Source organism: Heliangelus exortis, chromosome 1 (genome assembly GCF_036169615.1).
Source record: "Heliangelus exortis chromosome 1, bHelExo1.hap1, whole genome shotgun sequence".
Taxonomy (NCBI): domain Eukaryota; kingdom Metazoa; phylum Chordata; class Aves; order Apodiformes; family Trochilidae; genus Heliangelus; species Heliangelus exortis.
This window is the reverse complement of record NC_092422.1, coordinates 19,830,421-19,856,804: the sequence shown is the minus strand read 5'-3', so window position 1 is coordinate 19,856,804 and position 26,384 is coordinate 19,830,421. Positions and strand designations below refer to the sequence as shown.

The 26,384-nt window shown below is 40.9% G+C and overlaps 1 protein-coding gene and 1 long non-coding RNA gene across 6 annotated transcripts in view; one reads left to right on the top strand and one right to left on the bottom strand.

Annotated features, from left to right (window-relative positions):
• The window catches only part of CDK8 (cyclin dependent kinase 8), a 70,988-nt gene extending 49,239 nt beyond the window's left edge, over positions 1-21,749 (bottom strand). For 2 of the 5 annotated variants that reach the window (XM_071736224.1, XM_071736233.1), the window contains exon 1: positions 21,255-21,526. In XM_071736224.1, the coding sequence (XP_071592325.1) occupies positions 21,255-21,382 (128 nt within the window). In that variant the 5' untranslated portion in view covers positions 21,383-21,526. Of the gene's footprint in view, positions 1-21,254 lie in introns of all 5 variants that reach the window. The other 3 variants (XM_071736252.1, XM_071736242.1, XM_071736262.1) reach the window with 3 other exon arrangements.
• On the top strand, positions 11,259-16,601 carry LOC139792631 (uncharacterized). The gene is made up of 2 exons (XR_011724326.1): positions 11,259-13,823; positions 14,032-16,601. It is a non-coding gene; the product is annotated as an uncharacterized lncRNA (long non-coding RNA).
• Positions 21,750-26,384: the final 4,635 nt, after the last annotated feature.

The window sequence follows — 26,384 nt, the reverse complement described above, 5'->3', positions numbered from 1 at the left end:
TTTGCATGGCTTTGAATTGCTGAATTCCTACCTGAAAAGCACTCTTTTCCCTATTCATCACTAACTATTTAATCCCTCAAATTACCAGGTCCTGCCCAGGAGATTTCTCATGGGGTTCAAAGACAACAGACTGTTAGCAATAACCTTTCAAAATAGAGAGGAGAGAATAAGTGAGAGATTAATGAACAAAATCTGAACAGTTACTGAGAAGGAAGAATGAAATAGTGAGTGTGAGAGCAGATTTCAGTAAGAGGGCAATTACATGGATTCAGCAAGATAAAAGAGAGGAAAAAGTACAGGAGCTGTCACAAACAGGAAAAAAAAAAAAAAAAAAAAGACAGAGGATAACAACAGAAGATATTAAAAAGCTTCCATATAATGAAACCCTAAAACTTCACTGCCTGGAAGAGAAAGAGACAATGCTCAGCACAGACTCATGTAGGGCCAAAACAAGGTGGGAATATGCAACAAGAATCCCCTATTGCATGAAGCCCTAAGGCAAGAAACCATTATGGTATAGAGCATGTAGTTAACTGCACGACTCATTATGACAATATTATAGGGGACAAAAGCAAAACCAATTTCAATTGCACAAATTTATGGTGGGTAGGGGACCACTTAGTGGATCACTCCATGAGCAGCTACTGAACAGAACCCCAGTCTGCTTTCCAGCATAGAGATTTCCTAAGATGCTAGCAGAAAGAGATACAGGGTAATTTTCTCAGCTAAAAATCATTTTACCCTCTATCTGCCTTAGTTAGCAATGGCTCATGGGCATTACTGGATAGAAATATGAAACTAAACTAATGGAACTAGAGGTTACTCTTGTTGCTTTATGTGCTCCTTGACTTAGTTTGAGGTGTTTGGAGAGATCCTTTTTCATGACAAGTGCTATCACACAACTGCTACTGTTACAAGCATTACCACAGCCAGAACATGGGGTAAAATGGTTTAGATTTAAGGTTATTCTCATTGCCCAGTTCCTTACCTGCTTAGATTTCAAGGTACTTGAAAGAGAACTCAGCATAACAAGTACTACCATAAAACTGGTATTATTACAAACATTTCTGGTAGCACTGTACAATGAAGCCTGCCTCACATTTAAGATGGCATGATGATTTTTAATTTAGTAGAAATCTGATAAATTAAGTCTGGGCTAAAATTTTCCATACCAAACAGCAGACTTTCTCTGGAAAGTTTTAGAAAAAAAATATTTCAACTCTTTCCTAGAACAAAAGGGGAAGAAAATAGTTGTGTACATCAACTCCTTTATAATTATTGCTTTAGTGCTGGAATTTGACAGGGTGGTTTTTAAGAACATTTGGTTTCCTCAAAACAATGGATGAAAAAAAGTCTCAGAAAATTAATCTTAATCCCATTAAAAGGCACCTTAAGAACAGAGATCCAGAGATCCCACGCCCAGCCTTGCTCTGCCCAGGTGCTTCATGAAAGGAACCAAAAGCAAATGGCCTGTCCTGTCCTCAACCTATCCAAGCAATTTAGAGGAAATATAAGAATGGTAAGAAGAAGGAAAAGCAATTACTATGTAGGGACCAAGCCCATTTTAGCAACACACTACTGCTCTCCTCCAGAACCTGAAAAAATAACCAGACCTCTAAGACTTTACTCTTCCAAACTGTGCATATACAGCTAAGATACAAACTAATGAAACAGTTCCTAACCCTCTCCAATATCAGTTCTACACAGAGGCTGGCAACACAGAAGTCCAAACAGAGTGACCGGGTTTATTTTACACAACTTCAAAAAATACTCTCCCCATAGGCTGTTTACATCATAACTCCTGCCAAGGAGCCTCTGTGTGGCTTTGGATATGGGCAATTTCCTAAGGAAAAAAAAAAAAAAAAAGTCTGTTTATCAGCATCTTCTACAGCTAATTAAGCAACTGCACTGACCACTTAGCAGTCTGTATATTAAGGGCAAAATAAGACCAAATAATTCAAGCAAATTCATCAAGCTAACAGGAAGGTTCTGTTGCAGGAACCTGTCCACTCTGTCTGCTGCCTGGGGATAAGATGCTCAGTAATTTCAGTAAATCCTCCACTTACCAGCAGGCTTAGAAAATCTGGTCCATCTGCAAACTTATTTTCATACTAATATACTCATATATTTCTGCACTTAAGTAGTCTTTCCTCTTCAACACTGTAATAATCCCTACCAGTCACAGGCAGTTGTAAAAGCAATAAGAGTTAAGAGAATTCACTTGGTACATAACACAGCTGCTGGAAATAACAATGTTCATTGTATTTACAGGAAAACTACATAACCTGGTGTAAAAATGTCTACTGTGCAGAGACAACATTAACATCAGAGGCATAAGCCTGAAAAAATGGGTAGCTGCAACACCACTTCCAGTGATCTTTAAGAACAAGAAAAAAAAAAATTTTGTTCTTACAGCTTGAATGAACCAAAACAAAAAATGCCATCTTCAAGAGAATTAATCTACTATTATAATGCTATTTCCAAAGTTATTTATTTTTTAAAGTTCTACTAAACTTGGGAGTACAATGGCACCATAGGAAGCATGAAGTCTATCTGAAAAAAATTAAAAAAAAAATCAAAAAAAAAAATCAAAATGAGTAGGAACAGATGCCTGCTGAATGTGAGCACATCACAAGTCTTCAGTATTAAAATGCCTGGTATTTCTGCTCTATTTAGAAGGATACTTTAAGCACAAATCTGTCCAGCAAATGAGAGAAAATATCCTACATATGGATAAAGAGGAGGCCTATTACATAGAACCAGTTTAAAAAAAAATCAGTTCTACTGTTATTTCACCTCATATACCACACATTTTGTAGAAATGTATTGGCACAATGTTACAATATACCCTTTATTCAGATCACTAGAACTGTTTAAAATTCAATTGAGTAATAAAAACCTCAGAATAAAGTAACAAAGCCTTAAAATCATTGGTGATAATACTAAATTTACATTACAAATTTAAAAAGATCTCAAATTCAAAATTAGCTGGTCACCATTTAGGAACAGTTTTGTCATTATAAACAAGACAACATAAAACTTTAGTGGAGTTAAACATCTGAGGGGAACAGACTCTACGGGCTTACAACTACCACAGGGAACTGTAAATGTAGCATCTCTCCTACAGAAAACTCCAAGGAATCTGTTAATTGTTTATGGTTCTTACTCCCTAAAGAAAACAGAAATCCTGATAATTAAAAGATAAGCTTACTAACAAAACACATGGGTTGTTATGTTTTGGGTTTTTTTAAATCTACCCTTGAGAATTTCATTAACATCAATAGTAGTAAGTGCAACACATCCTGAGTCAGTATCACTGTCACACTACTGCTGGAGTGATTCAGCCTCAGCAGTACTAAAAATTCCCTCAGTGCATTCAGTACAGCATTTTTATTTTACTAGCTAAAAATTCATTTGTACTGTACAGCATCTTAGCTTTGAACAACTCACCTAGATGAACACTGAGTAACTCCAAGCCCTGAGCAGTTGCTCATTCATTAACAGTAAAATACAGACAGGAGCTATGGTAGCCAGGTAAGGCAAAAAATGTTAAATCTTTATTACCTACCAGAACATCAACCAAGGAAATAACTGCAGAGGGTTTGTTACAGGTTACTTAAAAGTAATACAAATTAAGAGAAAGGTAACATGGAGCTAAACTTTGACATTCCAGCTGGTTTTCTTTGTCTCTCCTCCCCTCGATGTTCTATTAAATGGAAGGAGAATTTAGCAAAATACACAGCTATCAAAACACTTAGACAGCAAATTATTACACTTAGGAGACTTGGCATTTTCATTTTGTGGCATCATTCCCTGCCTCCTCCCCCAGGTCACAGCAGTGTTATTTTTTGAACCTGCTTTTAAATCAGATTTTTAAAGAAATTAAAATCAACCTAGTGACACATAACACCCAGTGAATTCTATAGGAAAGAGTAGTAATTTAGTTCCTTTGAAGCATACTAATGCACAAATGCAATTTTTGAATCTGAAAGATTTTATGCATTTATACTAAATGCCAATGCTGTAATACACAGTGGGCACTTAAAACACACACCATAACAACACATCAGCTTCCAGAAAGTACAGCAAGATGAGCACCCATTCAAATTGAGACCTGGAAGAACAGGATTACCTCTTTTTCCAACATTCCATTCCAAGCACTGAATTTTCTTACCAGATTAAGATACTATACCAGGAGTTGATTTATTTTTGCATTTTGTATTTCTTAAATACCAGCCCAGAACCAAGTAACTAAGGACACAAAAGAGGTTGAGGTTCTCAATGCCTTCTTGGCACCGACTTTCACACAGTCCACTCCCACAGCTACCACATTCCCAAGACTTGTGCTACAGCTCTTGTGAAAGCAAGGATAGGAAAACAAATTAGGGATGACTTCAAACTGTCCACATGCACAGCTTCATGGACCAGGTGGGCTGCACTCAAGGGTGCTCAACAGAGCTGGCAAATGTCATCACAAAGCCCCTCTATCATCTGTAAAAGGTCATGGTGATGTTCCTAGCAACTAAACAAGGGAAAACATCAGGACTCTCTTGAAGAAGCATGAAAAAGTTCAATGGTATTACAGCAGATGACTATAATGCAAATGAAAATAAATGACTTTTGAATAGCTCACAAGGATTCTCCAAGCATGAGCTGTGCCTCACCAATCTGATGGTCCTCCCCACAACAGAAGGTCTGGGGCTTCATGGACAAAGGAAAAGCACTGGATTTTACCTTAACCTTAGCAAAGATTGTAATGTGATCTCAGAGTATACTTCCAGCCAAATTAGACAGAGAACTTGGACAGCTGAACTACAGAGCAGATGAAAAATCAATTGGATCACCACACTTAATTGGTTTTAATCAACAGTACAAATCCCATAGGCTGCCAGTTACTAGTGCAGAGATACTGAAGCTGATGTAACTTCTTTAACAACAGGATGTAGGGCATCCTCAGCAAATCCATGAATGATGCTAAATTGAGGACAAAAGATAAAGCACCAAGACCAAGATGACTGAGATGACTCATGACTGAGATGTCATTTGGACAGACCTCAATGGACAGGAAAAATAGTCAGACAAGAACTTCAGAAAGTTCAAAGGCAAGTGCAAATACCTGTCACTACTTTGGAATAAGCCCACACAACTGGACACACTGCCAAGTGGGTCAAGAGCAGCTTTACAGAGAAAGACCTGGGGATCCTGGTAGACAAGCTGAACTTGACACACCATGTGCCTCTGTCAAATACTTGGTTGTATGAGCAAGAGTGTACCCAGCAGGTGGAAGATTATTATTCCTCTATATTCAGCACTTGTGAAACTACATCTGGAAGCTCCATGTTCCATTTCTTACTGAGCAAGTCCTGCAAAGCACCACAAGGAGTCTGAAACACATGACATGAAAGGAGAGGCTGAGAGCCAGGTTTGTTCAGCCTTCAGAGATGGCTAAGAAGGGATTCTTCTGCTGCCTTCAGATAGCTCATTAGGGGGGGGTATAGGGAAGAAGCCAGGCTCTTCCTGGAGGTGCCCAGCAAAGCAGTGACAAAGCAAGCCTTCCCATTAGATATTATGAAGAAAAAAAAAACGTGGGGAGCCAGAAAGTAGAGCAGATTTGTTAGAATTTTTCATGCTCAGAGATATTTAAAACTCAGATGCATAAGAAACAAAGCAGTCCAAGTTAATTTCAAAGTTGGTTCTGCTTTGAGTGGAAGGTTGAACCAGGTACCTTTTAAAGATCCCTTCCAATCCGAAGTGTTCTACGTGGGACTGTGAGATAGAGAACTACTTTGCTGAGGATTCAACTGACTGTATATAGTTCCACAGCTGTGCAGTAAGCACATTTATTATGCATTTTTCAAGACATACAGCTAATACCTAATGCTGTTTTTCAAGTCTGACAACATTTCCAAAACATAGCTAGTAAGGAGAAAGCTATTCTGGATGTGTATGTACAGAACTTTGAGGATAATTTACTACAGAAAAACTTAAAACTTCCCACCTTTTCAATACAATTGAGTAGTGTGAGGTCACAACTTTGAATTTAAAGGAATAGTAATACTTATTCAGAATTCAAGAGTTTGTTCTACTATTTACAATGTGTGCAATGGTAACTGTCTCTTAAAGGAAGTAATTCCAAAGCTTGGTGCCAAACTAAAGCAATCCATAGATTTTGCTTCTTGTAACCGTAGGAAAAAAAAAGAAACCCAAAGGCTGGAGCTATAGGTTGGAATACTTGTAGGAATAACTACAAGTGAACACACAGCATAAATTCAGAAGCCCAAATTTTCATTCCACCTTAATACAGAAATACTGGATACCAGATGAAGCAGAAGCATGTCAGTAGGAAAGCACTGATCCACGTTTGCCATAGTCTTACTTCACTTCCTAAGATCTGTTAGAGTTACCTGTCACAGACAGACAGATGGACCTTTCACATGATCTTGAGAAACTGCTCCCATTAATCAATTCAACACTAAATTTTGCAAAGAGGTGTCACAGATTACAGCCACATTGAAGCGTTTCAACCAATGTGCTGTATGATCACAGTAAGCTTTGGTTAGCCTTAGGGAAATGTGTGCAGAGTCCTATCTTTAAATTTACATAAATTGCAAAATTCAGAGAAGTTGAGAGAAACCTCATATTGTTTTCATTACCCTACTGTTCACTCCTTCTTTTTCTTCCAAAGACAAAATAAAAATATATTACTACCTTAATGTTAGGCAGCAACTATCTTCCGAGTTTGTCAATAATATCTATCTGAATTTAAATTTAATTTAAAGAAGGTCTAATAGAAAGATCACATTTAAATCCAAGTACTAAACAACCTAGCAGAAGAAGAAATTTCAAGACTTAACTCTAAGGCAACATTTCAAGAAACTCACATGGTTAGGGATTTTTTTTTTCTTTTTAAAGATATGTACATGATGTACAACAAGCAAATCATGTAAATGCTTTTCTCCACGAAAAAAGCATATTCACAAACAGAAAAAAGAAAAAAATAAGGCCAGTGTGTGCCCTTTCTTGTTGCTATTAGCCCCCCTTCCTGGAAACAAAAGATTGAAGAGTACAATGAACATAGTTTGTGACTGAAGTACATTTCATTAACTCGAATCTAAATTCACAAGTTGTCATGTGAAGATAAAAGGCAGTACTGCTCATCAAAATGCTAATACAAAGAAGTTATTGCAGGGAAGATTTACTAACAGAACTGAGTTTATTAAGGATCTAACTTGGACATTCATACTTCATCCATACCCAAATACTCACAGGACATGGCAAGATTACTGTCCCAGAAGAGCATCATTATGCTTATCAGCTAGCAAAGCTTATGCTGAGAATATATTCTACTTCAAAACAAATCCTTCAGTAATCAGACCTTGTCATGGGTAAAGAAAAGGTCATTTCCCACAGCTGGAGGAAAAGCCACCAGCAGCAAGTCAATAAACATTAGCACTTCTGAGACAGCTGTTATATGCGGTGAACACAATTACTGGTTCACTTTATTACTGTTGTTCTTTGATTTTATAAAATTAACACCTTTCACCACAACATGTAGTTTGGCAAGAAGTTCAAAGCAAGTTCAAATTTAATGATACATTGTACGTGTGGTTCTTTTGATGTAAGAATTTGCTGCTGTCAAAAGAAAAGCCTTTCCTTGACACCTCTGCCTTCCTGCTCCTACCCAGAAAAACCCTCCCTTTATGCCAGCCCTCAGCTGTGCCTCACTTCATGGCAGAGTTCACCTCTTGCATCTGACAAAAAGTTACCCAGTTCTACTTGCCAAGTTGAAATATTCTGTTAGTCTAGAGTGGGGTATGATGAGTATCAAACTCAGCACCAAAGTATTTGGTAAGAGCAAAAGAAAATTAAGGGATGGGAGGGAGGGAGAAAAGAAAAAGCTTCCCCTGGTCGTGCATAATTTTAAAATTAAAATAAAAATTTAAAAACAAACCACCACCACCCCCCACCGAGCTCTGCAATTAACTTCAGCACATAAGTTTCACAAAAGAAAAAAAGCCTGGGATTTTATTATATTCTCCTACTTTCTCCTACAAAATTGTAATTTGACAGCCAGTATAAACACTCAGTTTTAAAACCACAAAATGCAGATGGTTCCTATGAGGAGACTTGTTGATGGGCAGCAATACCCCTCTCCAGACTGAAAGCTCTGTGCTGCTTTATTAAAGGACATAAAAGTTTTACCAATACCCTTATATAAAGCAAGACAAGTGGTACCTATACAAATCCTCTATAAAGGAAAAGACTGCTGTATTTCATTTGTACATTCTTTCCCTGAGGCTGCTCTGAAGTCAGCATTTTTATCATTTCAGGAACTATAAGCTGCATAAAGACAGCACAACACTTAAAAGCATCTGTTGCGAAAAGCAAACAATAAACAGAGGTTAAGCAATGGTGTAAACTTCAGAGAGAGGTAATCTTATTGTCTAACTTCTATTTCTGGCCTATTTTTCTTCACTAATTAAATGTGTGAAATTATTTGGTTTACATGGAGGAAACAAAATATTTGCTGTGTTAAAAAACACTTTTATGATGAAAAACTTTTACAGTCACAAACATTCTTCACTGTGAGGGTGGTGAGAGAGGATGTCCAGAGAAGCTGTGGATGCCCTCTCCCTGGAAGCATTCAAGGCCAGGTTGGGTCTAGTGGGAGGTGTCCCTGCCCATACAGGCGGGTTGGAACTAGATGACCTCTAAAGATCCCTTCCAATCCAAGCCACTCACTCTACAATTCTCACGTAGCAGCTACAGGTTCACATATTTTTCTTATCTAACAGCATCTTTCATAAATTTGAAATCACTGAACAAATGTTTCCTATCTTCTTGATGACACTCAGGATTTCTGAGATTGTCCCCATTCCTCACTCTCACACATGCAAGAGTCCTCATCTATGGGAATGACTACAGTTTTCATACAGACACTGCTCCACATTTCTGATTATCCTTGTGGGCCGTCCTGAGATCTATTATGTTCTGCCAGGGATGAAAGGATTAGAAGTGCTTACAGTAGTGAAAATAGGATTTACAGCAAGAGTGACACCGTGCTGTGTGCTTCGCTCCATTGCTAGCAAGTCTCTGCTTTTTAGCAATTACTTGCCTCTGAGCTGGTACTCTCACAAAACTGTCACTATAAACTTTGAAACCTTTTTTAAAGTAATAAGTAAAGAAAGGATCATTTTAGCACACACCATTTCACATCAATGAGTACAATATATTATTGGAGAAGGACTTTGTAACACTTGGGGCCAAGCTCTCACAATCACTACTTACCTTTACTACTACAACTCACTCTCATCAGCAAACCTGTTGCTCAACTATTTATTTTTTATTTCTAAACAAAACTTCTGAGCACAAAAAAGATTCCACTAATGAATTCTGACCGTTATTTTTGCATCTTTACCTAACTAACTTCTCTATCCAAAGGACCATCTCTGTGTTCAGTTTCAGACTTTGGTAAGGGGACTTCACAGAGTACCTTTTGGCAACTATGATACCTTAACCTGTATGTTAACTCTGTCGAAGAATTCTGAAGACCTAGATACTAAATGTGTTTTATATGGCTGTTGTCTTCAGCACAGCACCTTTCATGTGTCCACTATCTCTGTTCTTCACTCAGCTTACTAATTAGTAGTTTCCTCTCTGAGTAACTCCTTCAAGGATCTAATCTCACCACTGCCCCTTTCTAATCTTCTATGACTGGGACAATTTAAAGTATTGGAGTTCTATTTTCTGGTCATATGCTTATATATTGTTTCATTCTGTAACTCCTTCTGATGTGTAACATCTCACCTTGACAACTGACTGCCCTTCAGTTTGTTCAAACTACCCCTTCCCCAAACACTGCATCTTGGCACTGATCTCCTGATGTATTCCTTCACCTCCACTCCTCCATTTCATTGTGCTCTTTTATAATGCACATTAAAACCCAGAGGTTTTCTGCTGTCATTTCAGCTTCTCTAAACATTCTGATAGTTCAGTGGTCCCTCGGTCCTACAGATAGCATTCTGCTACTGATGCATCAGAAAAAGAGAGGAAAGGAAGATACATTTCATTTCTTTAAGTAGTTTCTCAAGGTTAGGGAAGGGCAAGGAGAGGCTGGGTATGGTTTTGAGGGTGTATGGCTGGGAGAGGGCAGGTCACACTACATTTTTACATTTAGCCTACCATCACTTACCTTCTTTTTCATATTCATCAATTCACATTAAGACTCAATTTTTCAGAGAACATATTCTCACTCCCAAGGTCTTTCTTTATTCTACTATTTGGCCATGTCAGATTTTTTTTAATTGATGGGTTTTGCAGCATGTCTTGATGAGTGATCCATTTGCTCACTGAGAATCCTGAGAAGTTTCAAAAATGGTTCCCAAGGAGCTTGCAACATTTCACTTTCTTGGCTTTCTTTCAGCTTTAGAAAGCCTCCTCCCATCATCATCACCCCACTTCTTCAATTTTTTTTTTTTTTTTTTTTTTTTTTTTAAAACTGAAATGAAGTGGTACTTCAAACAGAGTTCTTAACCTTGTATAGATTCAGTGTCCCCCCAGGAGCATAGTACAAACCAAGTCTGCTACAGACAGCCCTCAGCAGTAAAAGTTTGAGTCTACTCTTTCACCCCAAATCCTGAGTTGATTCTACCATTGTGGTGCCCTGACTAGCTGTTTCAGTAAGCAGCTACTCACTGTTCCAAAGTTTTTCCTTGACATCTCTCCCTAACAAAGCATCCACCCAAATTAAATGAGGCTAATGAGCCATTCATTGCTGTATTTTCTGCTTTGTAGCCTTTCTGATCTCACACAGCATAGGCAAACTAGTCAGCCAGATGGAAATGCAGTCCTAACACTACTTTCCCCCTTCACATATGCCTGGAATTCTACCCATAAAGCTTTCAGTGTTGTTGCAGTATCTACCTTTTTTTTTTTTTCCCCCAAGTCTTTCAATATCTGATGCTCACCTGGCAGAGTCATGCAAGATTCCAGCTGAGCTTTTATGAAACTGAATTAACATAACACTGAATGGCACTGTTAGTGCATCTACTTGTGAGGGGTTGTTTTGTCCAACCCTGCTTAAGCAGGATTGACGTTCACTCATAAATAAAAGAGTTTGAACCCCAAGCAATTCAAGCACAAAATGTTATATAAGATTCAAATTACACTCAGGAGAAATTCACCGCTTTGCTGTCCTGAAGTCCACCCAGGTAGAGCTTGCTCCTGTTGCTTTTGTTATGCTCCATACCTCGCACAGTAGTTCCGTGAGAAAAACCCAGTTGATGAAACCTGACTTTCCAAGGCTTCACTGAGCAATTATTCAGTGTCTGAATGCAAAGTGTAATTGAAAGCACACCTGCAGCTAGAGCTCCTCCTCACAGGGTAAGGTTATGCCTCTCCCAGAAAACACACCTTGGCCAGAAACACAAGGTGGAATCGGATTTGCTGCATTTCAGATCTTTTTTGTGTTCCAAGTTGTCAGCTGTGGGTATTATTCACACAGACAGTAATGAATTGAGTCTTCTTTTTTAGTGCAACTCTCAAGTGTCCTTTATTCAAATGTCAACATCTTGTATGCAAGGTGTTACAAGCACACAGCACGGAGCTTTCCCAGAAAAACAGGCAGATTGTTTCAGTGACCTTTTAGTTGTGTTCTTCCCTATTCACTAAACATGTGCATTTTTTTCAAGACATTTTAATTTTGGGTGTTTAGGCTATCATCTGTAGTTGAGAAAACCACTATGTTCTCTTGAACATTTTGTCCTTTGAAGAAAATATCTGCAGCTTTTATTCTGGTTTACAGTTCTCTTCCTGCAAATTCTAAACTGACTGCACAATGTGTTTTGCCATACTACCACTCAACACTCAAAGGTAGTTAAGATGCAACTAAAAACAAACTGTTGCCCAAGCAGCAGTATCTTTTTGATCAAGTATTGCATACAATTTTACAAGGACTTTTTGAAATCCTGATCTTCAGATGCTCAACTCAGTTGTTCACAAGGATATGTAACACACAGGCAGCATCAGTAGAATTCTCCATAAAAAAGAATGCTAAACTGTCTACCCAATGTCCATCCTTTCCTATACAGGCTGCTAAGGATTTCATATTATCTGTATAAAATTCAATATATTTATTCAAATAGCTATGTCTCAAACGAGGGGGCTACAATACACAAAAGTTAGCAACTAGTTCACGAGTGGCCTTGTACCTAACAAAAAATTGTAGCTATGAATACAGCTATGCTGTAATCCCAAATGTACTATTATGGGTACTTGACAAGGTCTCAGAAACCATTTGTCGAGCCTCTGAGGAGACAAGAGAGAACAGCAGGCTAGCCAGCCAGAACACAAAACCCTCCTGAATGGTTATCAGCCGCAGGGAGCAGGAACAGGGAGCAGCACTTGCCAAGTTTGCAAAGAAAAGATGGAGGGCTGCAGCGGGGAGAGGAGCATGAGGGCTGGAGTCTGAAACTGAAACCTTATTTCCTTATTCCCTTATTTCCCCTAAGTCATGAGGGGCTTCTTTGAACTGTTGAAGGGTACCAAAAAAAAACAACCACCAAAAAAACAAAAAAACAAACAAAAAAAAACCCAAAAAACCAGGCCTTTTATTAGCAAAGTATCTTCGTGTTCCTGCTTCAGCTTCATTACTTTACTTGAACAAACTTATATTTTGTGCATGTTAAATCTTAGAAATTTTCAGACTTAAATTAGTAGAGGAGGATGAACTAATTACCATCATCTACATACAGTCAGTGTCCACAATTTCGAGCAGTTTAAAATATTGCAAAACCAAGCTACTGGCTGGCTCATTTTAAAACGGGGCAGTTCCTCTTCCCTCAACACATGCCCAGAAACCACAGCATTTTTACCTCACATCATTTGAACTGATCAAATAAAAGATTCCTCAGGGCAGCAGACTGACAGAACACACAGACAACTTTCACACAACACATTATTTACCTCATCCTAGAAGAGAACCCTAGCTGAAAGTACATTTCCAATCTGAATTTGCATTTAGACAGCAGATAATTGCACAATAAAGTAAAAAGCCTTGGGGAGGGAATAAATAAAATCAGTTTTCATAAATGCTATGAGTCATGCAACTACAATGCAAGGCTACAAAAAGCTACAACCAGGACTATTTCAGCCTGTGTGACTTCAAGACAGCAAGGCTGCAAGTCTCATCTTCAAATTTTGTAGTAGCTCAAGATCAGCTACTACCTCAAATCTCCTTATACAAGGACTCTGTAAAGCCACAAAATTTCTTGTGCTTCAATAGTTTCAGAAACAGTAGTCATCAGTATGTGTAGATTATAACATCAATTTTTTTTTCCCCCTTTATGGTTAAGACACTTGTGATGTTTTTGCGGAAAAATTTGAAAGCTGTATTTTCTACAGAATAGCTACCACATGCAGAAACCAAAAGAAATACTGTTTAAAGTCAGTGAAAAGGCCAAGGGATACATCCAGATATTCACCCAATACAGAGTTACTCTTTTAGAATCTGTACTGGCCGGGAAAGGTCCTGTAAAAGCACGAAAGAAAAGAACCACTTAATCAGATAAGAATAAACACTTTTTCAACCTGCTCACTAAAGAATTGATTCTGCACTGCAAATTATCTGACTGTGTGCACTCACCATTTACCTGCTAATCTACCCAAACTGTTGTTCTTCAGGTACTTTTCTTCAAATGCATGAGATAGCAAAATTAGATTAATCCTTTTAATGCTGCCATTTTTTTCCTGTTCTCAGATATAAGGGGCACATTCCAGGGCAGGTGCAGTTTATCCATAATTGATATCAGGATTCTTAAAACTCAGTGCCAGAACCAAGAGCTGCAAGATCTGTCCTCCTGGTCCAGGAGACCTCCAGGACCCAGATTCCTGACTCACCTTTACTTGCCCTGAGAGTGCTGCTCTACACTGATCACTCTCAACTACAGGAAAGTTTCCATCTTTGTCACTTTTGCCCCTGTCCCCAGAGTGTTAGCACCAAGAACTCACTGCCATAGCACACACCTAGTCCAGCTGCACAAACAGGTGCTTTCCCATGCAGATACCATGTCCAAACTCAGTTACTGAGCCCTGCAGAACCTCCCAGACACCTTCACCTCTTCTCTCACCTTCTCCTGAAGCTCCAGGTTCATCTCCTCTTCCTTAACAACACACAGCCTACAGCATACACCATTTTTTTTCTGTTCATTAAACGACAGCACATTATCTGCACTGCAGTCCCAAAAGCCAACAGTGCAGTAGTTGTTTCCAACATGCTACCAGTCATCTTGATATTTCTGGATAGGCTTTGTCTTTCACCTCCACAACTTATTTCCAGTGCATGATGCTACCCACAGTTCCACTCTCCAGGCACTGCTGATGACTTTATGCAGTCTTGATGTGGGTGGAGAAGGAAATGGAATAGTTTATTCTGCCCTGAAGTTACCTTGAAATTTTTCAGAAGTTTGTGAAAGGGATACAAACCCCCACAGGATTCATTCTCCAAGGTGACTAAAAAAATGCTACACAATAGCTCATCTATTGCAGATGTCCTTCAAAAATTTCATGCTTTAAGAAGTGCATGCCTAAGGGCCCATTTTTAGCACAGGAGAGGACAATTAAATCAAACCAATACCAACTCTCCACTGTCTGCTGTCAGTTTTGACATTCTGCAGCCATTGATGTTTCCCAGACATTTCCATTTCGTTTTCATATTCAGTTACATATTAGCTTAATGTGTGCAAAAACTAGGAGGGCATTAGGCTTGACACTGGAAATCAGAAGTTATCTTATGAATATAGGAGTCTAGAGACAAAAGGGCTATTTGGGAAATTTCAGTTGTCTGTCTAACCAATGCTAACTTTTGTTTTCAAATTTTAGCCATTTATGATACTCTCCAAACATAAGACACTACCAGACCATTCAGCTGTTTATGTCCCTCCCTATAAGCATATTCTATATGAGCATCAGTCTCAAATAACTATCCCACTTCTGCTGCTTCCAAGGCAGCCACACAAGAAAGCCAGAGAAATCCACCTATCACTGAAATTACAGACTCCTCTGTAAAAATTCAGATTAACATCACACTCTGAAATGAAAGGATTATACTCCAGAATTAAGAACCAGAGCCAAGTTTGAAAGACAAGCTGATAAGCTGCATGGCAAAAATATAGACAAAGCAAGCAAAAGCAATTTATTCTAAGAGGAAAAAAAAAAAAAAAAATACACAAAATGGTAAAGATTGAAGATAGCATTCCTTTTGCCAGCACAGAACAAAGGAGATCCCACCACAGACATTAGGACAGTTCTTTTTGCAGCTGGAGCCCAACATGCCAGTACTTCTGAAAAAAAAAAAAAAAATATTTATATATATACTGGTTGCCAATTGTTAGGATGAAAACTCCTGATCCTGATTTCCAGTTTTCACTAAGCTAATTTTCTGTTTAAATCCAAACTGCAGATGATGAGAAGACAACGTTCCCTTCTGGAACCTGAGATGCACCCAACAGTGCAAACCACAGCAGAGGTGAGAAGCCACGGTCCATATCAGCAGCCTGGGCACTGCCTCACATACTCAGCTCATCTAACCACAGCAGCCCAGTAACCACAAATCCCAGGTAATCACAAATCCATGATGATAAACATCCAAAAGAGAAAGAATCACGTTCCCAAGAAAACTGTTGGGGGCAGGAGGAGGAGAGGGAAATAAATAATTATAATTTTTTTAGATGCTGCTGCTACCCAGACACTCGCAATTGATGCCCTGCTTCTCACTGTCCTGCTACTTGTCTGTGGAAAATCATTTTGGTGGATTATGGAAGCACCTCAATATCAAATGAATTATCTCTTCCTATCACTATTTCAGGCACATGAATGAATGGCTTATAAGCAAAAAAGTTTGATTTTGATAGAGTTGCATAAAAATCACCTTTTAATGCTAAAACAGACAACTCTGGGCTGTAATCTTGAGGTCTCGTGAAGCTGCTGGAGTACACCCACGCCATACACAAATTTGAGCCACTGTACCTTCATTATGATTCCACTGTAGTTTCCAAATTGCAGCATAGCTGAAAGAACCTATTCTAAAGAAAAGAGATCTTTCATAATTTCTGCTAGAGGAGTCTGCAAATTAGAGCTCCTCAGATTGTAAAGGTAATAAAGGTAATCTCAGTTGTTTTGTTCTTGTTTCCATTTTGGTTTGTTGTTTTGTTTTTTTTTTTAAAGAAACCACTTCTAAAAGACTTCAAAACAGAAGAATCAAAGAATAGCTAAGACTCACTCACTACCTCACTACCTTCTCTGTCATGTACCCTCTCTATAATCAGCACCCTCAAAAAACATCCCCTACTCCCCTCTTACCTCATGAGAAATCAAGTACAGCGTAACATGTCCCCATTATGTACCCATATTATTCTAATTTGTAAATCCAGAATAAAAGCAGATACAGATCTTTGGTGTTTGGCAACCCTGTTCTCACACCCTCCTTCATGAGCTTGTCGAAGGCTCCAGCTACGAATGGAACACTAAATCCCAGCTGTGCCAGCTCCACCTTTGCTGCTGACTATGAAAATAAATCAACAGATCTGTGACAAGATAAAAAAAAAGTCCAAGGGCCACAAAAGGACTCACTCAACTGCATGACCTTAAAAACCTATGCGGCCTGGAGCCATCTAACTTGGTGAGAAGGGAAGGAAACAGATGGGAAGAGAGCTGTACGAGTGGTTAACCAGAAAAAATTAGGGAGAACAAGACTTCATGCAGTATCTCATGTATAACTCATTATGTGGATGTAGTTTAATTAGGAACTTTAACTACTATGGCAATGGATCCAAAAAAGACTTAGGGCATGTATTTTAACAAGATAATACCACATATTGCATACATAAATAAAGCCTGTGGCATTTGGAAATTCCATGCTATTGTTCACAGGAGTCTTAAGCCAAAGGCTTGCATGCCTACTCCACAGCTCTCACCGCCTGCCTCTGATCTGCTCCAACTGCTTAGGTTCAAAAGAATTAAAATCAACACAGATGAACATTCAGCCAGAAAAACCCAAACCCTCATGTCTACTAAACTGAGAGATGACAAAAGCTGTTTGGAAGCTGTTAGTGAAAACTAACAGCATGAAGTTCATGACAAAACTCCTGCAAAGGTTCAGTACAGAATGTATCAAGCAGTTTAAAGTCCTGATCTGCTGTTTCACTTCTTCCCAAGTAAAATTTCTCACTAATTTGATACCAACCTTATGAACACCCAAGGGTTGAAATAAAGAAAAAACCAAATGCCTCAAGTAAACCAAGTGGGCTCTTCTGTATGTACTTGAGCTTGGTCTGATCTCTAATACAGCAGCCTAACTTCTAGAGCAGAAGAGCATTCAGATTATTACAAAACTCAGAAGCAAAACTTCTTAGTAACACTACAGAATGGACACTAAGCTCTTAGCTTACATTTTTCTCCTTTGAGAACTGGTTACACAATTTATCCATGTTGAATTAAAATATTTTTTATCATTCACCACAAAAAGTCCATCTCCCCCTATTCAAATACTGTGAAACAAGAATAGCATCTTTTACAGTACCCAAACAATTCATTTTTTATCTAATTTAAACACATCCTGCCTTCTCTTTTTTCCCCACACAAAATACTCCCAATCTCTTCAGTTTCTCTCATAAAAAAGTTTTTGAGAGATAATCATGCTGATTCTTGCAATATCATCTTAACCAGTAAGCAGAAACATAGACATCCTACAGCATCCAGCCTTGCACAAGGAGCCCCCTCGTGCCCCACCACCTCCACCAGCCCGTACTGGCACTCAGTTCCTCATTAGCTTTGAAGGAGTCCAAGTTGGTCAATTAAAAAAATAATCAAACCTGTATGCTAGCCCAACAGACTAGAAAATGCTGGCATACTCTTCAAGTCTGGCATGTGTCAAATAGGTAGCTTTGGGCAATGCTCCTGAGGGAGCATCCTAATAGCACATGAAGTAGCTTTTTTGCAAGAAGTAACTGCTATTTTCTGGATCCAAAAAAGTAAAATACCACACTAGTGTTTCAGATGGGGAACAAACCCCACCAGTCACATAGATTTTGCTCTAAGAAGGTTTTAGAGCTCACAACAGGTACTGCACCAATGAAAGAAAGACAGCACCATTTAATAAAAAGCCAGGAAGATTATTTTCAGTCAACAAAATCACAAACTTAAAAACAAGAGGAAATAAAATAAGAACTTAAGCATGGTATGCAATCTTGCTGCAGATAATGCACAAGGCAGAACTTTGCTCCAGGGAATGACATTGTCACTCAACTGATTTGATGCTCAGCTGGGTCAATTTTAGCAGCAAATATGTAAGAAACCTCCACGGAGCTGTACCTGGTGATCCTCTGAGATGGAGCAGTTGAGCCCCGTGCCTCACTGTTTGGCAGCACAGGGCTGGGCTGGGTTTTTAGTTAGAGCAGGGCTTAAAATCCAGGTCACAGCCTTGGCAAGGCACTAAAGCCCAGACTAGAGAGCACCTCTTTCATGATTTCTATGTAACTGTCCCCAAAAAACATTGCCTTATAGTTTGAGAGACATACAATTAACTTCTACAATTAGGTAGTTTTTACCTAGTTTTGAACAGCCATGTTGCACCTCAGAGGCAGCTGTAAGAGCAATCACAAAAAAAAAATGGGGTGGGGAGGTAAAGACTGCAATCATACTGAAGACATTAGTTCCTACGACTCTTAAACCGGATTTTTATCATATAGGACTTTTGAACAAACTTTGCACAAACTGAATTATTAAAGTTTAGTTCTTTCCCATGTTTATTAATTAGACATCCAGATGTAGATTACATCATTTAAGAAAAAGCTGCCCCAATATTTTTAACAAAACATATACAGTCCTGGAGTCCACTTTTGAAATGACTCTACAAATTTGTGGTACATGCTACTAGACTTAGAAAATTTGTGCTGTTTAAATAAGAATTAGAAGAGAGTTTGCTTTAAACCTCTAAGTTCAAGAGAAAAAAATTGTGAAAACTGAAACATAGCAAACACTATGTAGAGAAAGTTTGAACTGTATAAATACTACAAGCAACTAAAAAAGCAGGTTGTTCATCCATCAGTATGTACCACTTGGGGAATACTGAAACAAGGTCAGAATATTTTTTCCTGTATTTAAATATAACATTGCAAAAACTTTGAATTCTGTTTCATACACTCCCCACTGAAAGACATCCACACATATATTACCATCACTTCAAGGAAACAAAATGTTATTGCACGTTTGCTTTTGCAATTTAATTGATTCCATTGGATAAACGGATGTAAACAGAACCTTTAATTTCAAATCTAATTCCATACATACAATTTAAGATCACATATGTACAAGTACACTACAAGTTACCAAAGCATCCATGAATATTTCTATTTTGAGCATTTTGGTGATTGTCCAAGGGCAATTACACAGCAAAGTTATCAGAAATCTGGAAGGTAAAAAAAATGTACTAGGGAAGGGGAAAGCACATTAAGGAACAATAACACAAAAAAGGAGACGATTTACACTGTGGGTTGTTTTTTTTTTTGCAAACTCTAATCAAATACCACACCTTGATTCCCCCCTCACCAAGAGGACATGGGATTTATAATCACACACGTTCAGAACTGAGAGAAAATTCTACTTTAAAGCCACACTTGATTAACAATCTTTCTAAAAGCACACAATTCTCTTTATTTGAAATGTCTCAAAACAACACTAGCACCAGCAACTCTAAACTCTCCCAGACAACACCAGGCAAACCTATGATTTGACCAAATGTATGTCTGAATACATGCCTCACCAGTACCATATGCTGAATTCCCTACATGCTGCTGCAGGCCAACATGCTCAACAGCTGCAAAGAAGAGGCTGGTGAGAACATTAGAAATTCACTCTTATCTTTCAGTATCTCCCTTTATTTTTCCTAGTACAGGTATCCTTATCAGTACTGAAACTAGGGCTGGCTGTACCAGCAATGTTAATACCTGCATGTAAGGAGACTTGAGCTTATCAAACTCACAACAGTTCCTTCCCCTTCTCCCCCAAGAAAAGAAAAAATTAAAAAAAAAAGAATTCAAGCAAGATAAGAATTTCTCTATGAACAGTTTGAAGGATCAAAATTTGAGGGGAAAAGTAGTTAGTTGAAGCATACCAGCAAACAAAATTCACACTGAATTAACTGTGCTGCAATTAAATAAAAACTGTGCTGCATGTTTAAGACACAGACAAGACAAAGTGCAACCAATCCCTTTACAACCCTTCTGCACAGAAAGGCTAAAGCATTTCTAGAATTAAAGCTTATGTAAGCAGAGCCGGATGGTACTTCAGTCATGACTGACCACAGCCTGCTTTGAAAGTTTTTTTTTTATTTATCGCCTGTAAAAACAAAACCCAGACTTAAAATACACCTTATCTGAACGGCAGCATGCAGAGCACCACTGGGATGAGACACAGGGATATAATTATGAATTTAGACCCTGGTAGGAGAACAGCCAGTGCCTCTCCCTGCCTCTCCTGCTCCCTACTTCCTATTGTTCTGCTGTGCAGCAAGTGATGCCATGTCATGGACGAGGGAAACCTAAATGACAGTTTGCTGGATCTCTCCTTAAAACATTTATGCAAAGAAATTGGTTTGCTCAGGTCTGCGCTGAAAGCTGGTCACACAAAAAAAGCTGGTTTAGAGGATTTTAGAGCCCTGAAAGGACCAGCAGCCTTCGATTCCTGAAGCTGCCAGAAAGAATACCCAAAATGGTGACTACAAGTAATAAATCAAACAACAACAACAAAAAAGCATATAAAAAAAAGAAAGAAAGGAAAAAAGAAAGAAAAAAGCCCTGTTCTGCGAAGCTGAGGATCACACTGAACATAAGTGGCTACTGATGTACTCACCACGAAAATAATTCGATTTAAGCGCTTTCCTCAACTACATTTTTTCTCCGAGAGCCACCCGTACCCAATCGGGGCTCCGGCACTGCCCTGAGGGACGGGAGCGCTCAGCGTGACCCGCGGGGACCGGAGCACCCCCGGGAAGCACAACCGGGGTTTAACCGGGCGGCTGCAGTCTTACCCGCCCCGGAGAAGGGGCGGCATTGCCGGGGGGACACAGACCGGGGGCAGGAGGAGGTGGGCGCCGGACGAGACGGGCAGTGGGATCAGCGGGCCCGGGGGAGGCCCGGGGGTCCGCGGGGGGAAGGGGATGGGGGCCGCGGCGGTGGCGGGGAGCCCCGCTCCTCACTCACCCGTCCTTCCGCTTGGCTTTGTAGACGTGCCCGTAGGTGCCCCTGCCCACCTTGCAGCCCTCGTACTCGAAGAGGTCCTCCACCCGCTCGCGTTCCCCCGTCAGCTTCACCTTGAAGTCATAGTCCATCTTCAGCGCCCGCCGCGCCGAGCCGAGCCGACACCGACACCCGCGCTCCCCGCCGCGCCCCGCCTCGCCGCGACCGCCCGGCGGCGGCAGCAGCAGCAGCAGCACCAGGAGGAGGAGGAGGCCCCCGAGCCGCCCCGCGGACCATCCAGGGGCGGGCGGCGGCGGCGGGGCTCCTCCCTCCCTCCTTCCCTTCCTTTCTCTTTCCTTCCTTCCTCCCCGAGCCCCGTCCCCGGCTGCCCGCTCCCGCTCCGCTCCCCGCCCCGCCAGCCAGCGGCACAACACCCGGTCTCCCGGGGCGGAATACGGCGGCCGTGCCTGGCCGCACTGCCGCAAAAAAACGTCGCAAACCGCGGGCACCTCCCCGGCCCCGGGCGCGGCGGGCAGCGCACCACGTGGAAGGCGGCGGGCGGCGGGCGGCGGGCTGCGCCAGGGCCCCGCCCCCGGACGCCCCGGCATGCCTTGCGGCGACTGCAGCACGCTGGGAAATGTAGTACAGACGGGGGAGGAGATGGCGGCGCGACGCATGCTGGGAGTTGTAGTCTTGCTTGCGCGGAGTACCCTGGGAGATGTAGTCTTCTGCCGGTGGAGTGGCGCGCCGCCTGCCGGGAGCTGTAGTCCCTGGGCAGGAGGGCAAGCAGGCCGCGGCATGGCGGGGGAGAGCTGGGGCTGGGGCTGGGGCTGGGGCTGGGGCTGGGGCTGGGGCTGAGGCTGAGGCTGAGGCTGGGGCTGAGGCTGGGGCTGGGGCTGGGGCTGGGGTTGTTCTCTCTCTCAGGACCAGGCTTCCCCCTCTGGGCTGCTGGCAGCCACAGGGCCCCCACCCACAGGCTGCCAGCTGGGCAGCTGCAGCTCAGTCAGGGGCCTGGGAATCAACAGTCACCACAAGCAGCACCCGGGGTTGGTTACAGTAAATACTCGTGTCCCCAGTTTACGCCAAACTGGTGAGGGCAAACTGGTTGGTCCTAATCTGTTCCACCTTCCAGACCACCGCTCAACATCTCTGTAATTAAGGCAATTCCATGACTTTGGGCATAGACACTGAGAGATGACCACAGTGCCGACAGACTCCATGGCTGCAGAGACAAATCGGGATCACAAGGCCTGGAATTTGATGTAAAAGCACCACATGCAGCAAGGCCCTTCCATCTGTCCAACAATGGGGAACCTTCCAGTTCCTCTCCTTGGCTGTAGTTACCAATCCCAACACCAAGCCACCTCACCATTTTAGAGAACAGAGAGCTTCTAAGCAAACTAAAGCTGCAGCAATCTTCCTAATGACAGCCCAGCTGTTGGTATTTTTCGTAACAGTACACATACACTTCACATTTCGTCTCAAGAACGCAGTGTGGGTAAGTAAGCAAGCACTCAGATCCCAAACTTAGACACAAAATGTCTTTCCTGCAGAACCCCATTTTGGGTGACACTTTAAAGCTGGTTCGTGAACTTGGGGACAGGGACACGCCAGCCTCCTAGGTTGGCATCACTCAATCAGATTGATGGCAGCTGCCCACAGTTTGACCTTGCTCTGGTATATCACTATCTAATTTTATGAGATATTACGTATATGAGATAAAGCAATTAGGCAAATGTTAGGAGAAAGAGGTGCAGTTGAGAAAAGCAGCAAAACTAAATTTTATTCGCCCAGAAACCAAACTAAATTATACAAGAATATTGCCCAGTGACCCACTATCCCAGTTAACAGGGAAACAACTCAGGGCAGCCCAGCAGCCAGTAAAGGTCAGTCTGGAAGGTGCCAACCACATCATGAAATTCATCCACCTCAGCCCAGAGCCAAAAAGTGTGATGCTGCCTTCAGCTACACTTGGCTTAGGGGACTTGCAGGGACACGAACAACCAAGCTTCCATGGCCAAACTCACCTTGTCCAGCACCTCCTGAGAGCCCTCAGTTCTGTGAGCAAGGAGGGCTGAGATAGAAATAACCACACTGTAACTCTGTACTCTTCTCTGAATCATTAATCACTTTTTCATAGAGACAATAAATATCCAAACTCATTCACACAGATCCAATCATTGCACGGGAATTAATTGTGAGTTTAGTCTGTCCTGACCAAAAACACTGCAAGGGCTGGAGGAAGAGCAACATTTGCTTAGAAAGAAAAGAGGACATGAATAAAAACAAGAGAACCAAATGCTGAGTTGTTTTGTACTACTACTATAGATCACCTGTGCTGTGTTTTACATGTGTACATAAACTGTTTGGGAAGAATTCCATGCTTGGACAAAGAGACTCTGAGAAGTCAAAATTAGATTGGAAATAACTTTTCTTCTCATTCAGATTTTGGTCCTTTGGTGTGAATGTGTAGAAGTCTGCCCTTCTGCAAATTTTCTTTCATTAGTTTTTCATAACAGATGGATTATGTGCCTTCCAGATTAAGTGTAGCTGTAAATCTGCTGCTTCTTCACTCTGCTTTCACTTCAGATACTCATAATGTGGGCAACATTCAATTTTATCAATTCAAATGGATTGTCCCCAAGAGATTTGAAATAAAAAACACATCATGATCTTTTAAAAGATAAGAAATACTGATATTATGAGGTGAAAATTTAATACTGTTTCATGGAAAGTCACATACTTTTTGTGCTTTATTTTTAACATCTGTCACAGTATACTATAATTTCAAGAAGAATTTTAACTTTGGAGTCCATTCTTAAAAAGAAAGAGACAAGCAGGTCATGATGTTGACTCCCAGATTCCCAGATTCCTTTTAACTGGTAGGATTTCTTATCTCCTACTGCTTGTTTTGTATTCTCTGCTGTTTTCTATTGGTCCTGCTGAATTTGGCTCTTTGGAGCTTTTCTCTTTCTTTGTTTTACTCGAACATTCACGGCTCATTTGACAATATCTTTCTGTTCCAAGACTGTGTTGGTTTCAGTATTTCCTATACACACATACTTTTTACATTTTTTGTTTGAAATCACCACACCTGTAAGGAAAATACAAGTTCTCCCCAGGAAAGTGACTGTTACTGTGTTAGCACCAGCACTGTGCAGAGGGTTGGAGGCAGCTACTGAAGTGATCCATGAGGTAACCAGCCAAGAAGTTTCACACCATTAAACATCTCTGAATGCAGGGAATTGTATTTCAGGTGAAAGCACTGGGTTGTCTGGGAACCAGCTGGGCTGTGGTAATAAACAGATGCTGCCTGTTGAGGTTTGGCACCAGCTGAAGTGGGTTCTGTACCCAAGCTGGAGCAGCAGTACCAGAAGCTAAGTTGGTTGTCCTGTGTGCCTGTTTGCATACTGATGGCCACAGCTTTGGCACTTGAACCAGAGTGTGAGAAGCAAAGCTTACAGCTGGGGAAAGTACAACAAGCTGCTTGCTTTCTGTTTTAGAATCACAGAATCATAGAATGGCTTGAGTTGGAAGAGACCTTAGAGGTCACCTGGTTTAAAACCCCCGGTATGGGCAGGGACACCTCCCACTAGACCAGGTTGCTCAAAGCCTCATCCAATCCAACCCTGAACACTTCCAGGCACAGGTCCTCTACAGCCTTTTTGTGCAAGTCTTCCTAAATGGAAAAGTCTAGAGAAATACAAAAGTTTTGCAGTCTTCATAAATAGAAAAAAAAAATACAGAAAAATGCATTGTTAACCACTTGGCTTTCTCATCTTTGTATTTTGTGAGCAGATAACCTGCAACACTCAATCACATCCCCTTGACATTAGTCTATCCACTTGTGCCATTTACTGATTTGCCAATTTGAATACACTTTTGCTCCTCAGAGAATTTTTCATGTAAGAGTTGCAACCTGCTAAACATTTTCCCCATCTCCAACGGGACACACTTCAGCAGTGTGACTGAGGCGTTCCCAGTTTGGTATTGAGTGAAAAAGGGCCACTCCTGCCAAGTGGTACAGATCTTTCACTATTGCTTAGACTGGAGAAAGCTGAAGGCAAGGGAATAATGTCTGTTTTGTTCCTTTTCCGTGTGTAAAGAGAAGCAAACTAGCGTTCCTGTTTAGTTTGAGGCTTTTCCATAAAACTTGCACTTAATGTGCAGATGAATTAGCTAGCTGAATACTGGCAGCATTTAAGAATGCAGTTTACTTAAAACAGCCAAGTGAAGTGCTGGATCCAGAATTTAGGATGTAAAGCAACGTGGTTTTTGGTTTTTTTTCTATTTTGTGCTTTACTATGAAGTTGCTCAATTATTATACAGTTAATCAGGCTGGTGATGCACTCGATCTAACAAGGCTTTCTAGATTTGGACATCATTAACAAATATTTATAACTTCTTTGGACCCAGGTTCTGCACAGGAGAATGCATGAAACATCTGCTTGCCAGACTTGGGACCACCTGCAGTAACCATCAGGTGGTTACTGTCATCAGCCAGAGTCTGTCATGCTCCTAGAGAAGCAAGACAATCAGTTCCCCAGAGTATTCACAGACCTTGAACATTCAGCCTATGAACTCCTGGTTACTGCTGTTATTGAAAAGGACTCCTACCTGAGGGGAAATAAAACCTAATATTGAATACTATTTTGGTTTATATTATTTCAGTAAACAGTATCACAGAACTATTCGGGTTGGAAGAGACCCCTGGGGATTATCTGCTTTCATATCCTGCTTAAACCAGGGCTAATATACACTTGAGTCTTGAAAGCCTCTATGGAGGGAGATTCCACAGCCTCTGTCGACCTGGCTGTCCTCAGGGTGAAATTTTTTGTCCTTCTATCTATTCCGATCATCAAATACTTCTTTCAAACCCATGATCACAGTCTCTCCTCCCACTGTGCACTCTGGTAGAAATCTTGGCTCTTTCACCTCAGAAGCCTCATTGCTGGTAGGGGCAGGCTGCCCCTTGTCCAGCCGAAGCCCCGATGCTCACAGCCTCTCTCATCTGGCAACATCTCCAGCCTGTGACCATCCTGATGCTCTTGGCTGGACTCAGTCCAGTTTGTCAAGAATCTTCCATATCAGTATTGTTCTGCTGGAGCCCCACAAACTGTGGGGCACTGTGTTCCTTTCCAGCAGAGACAGGCA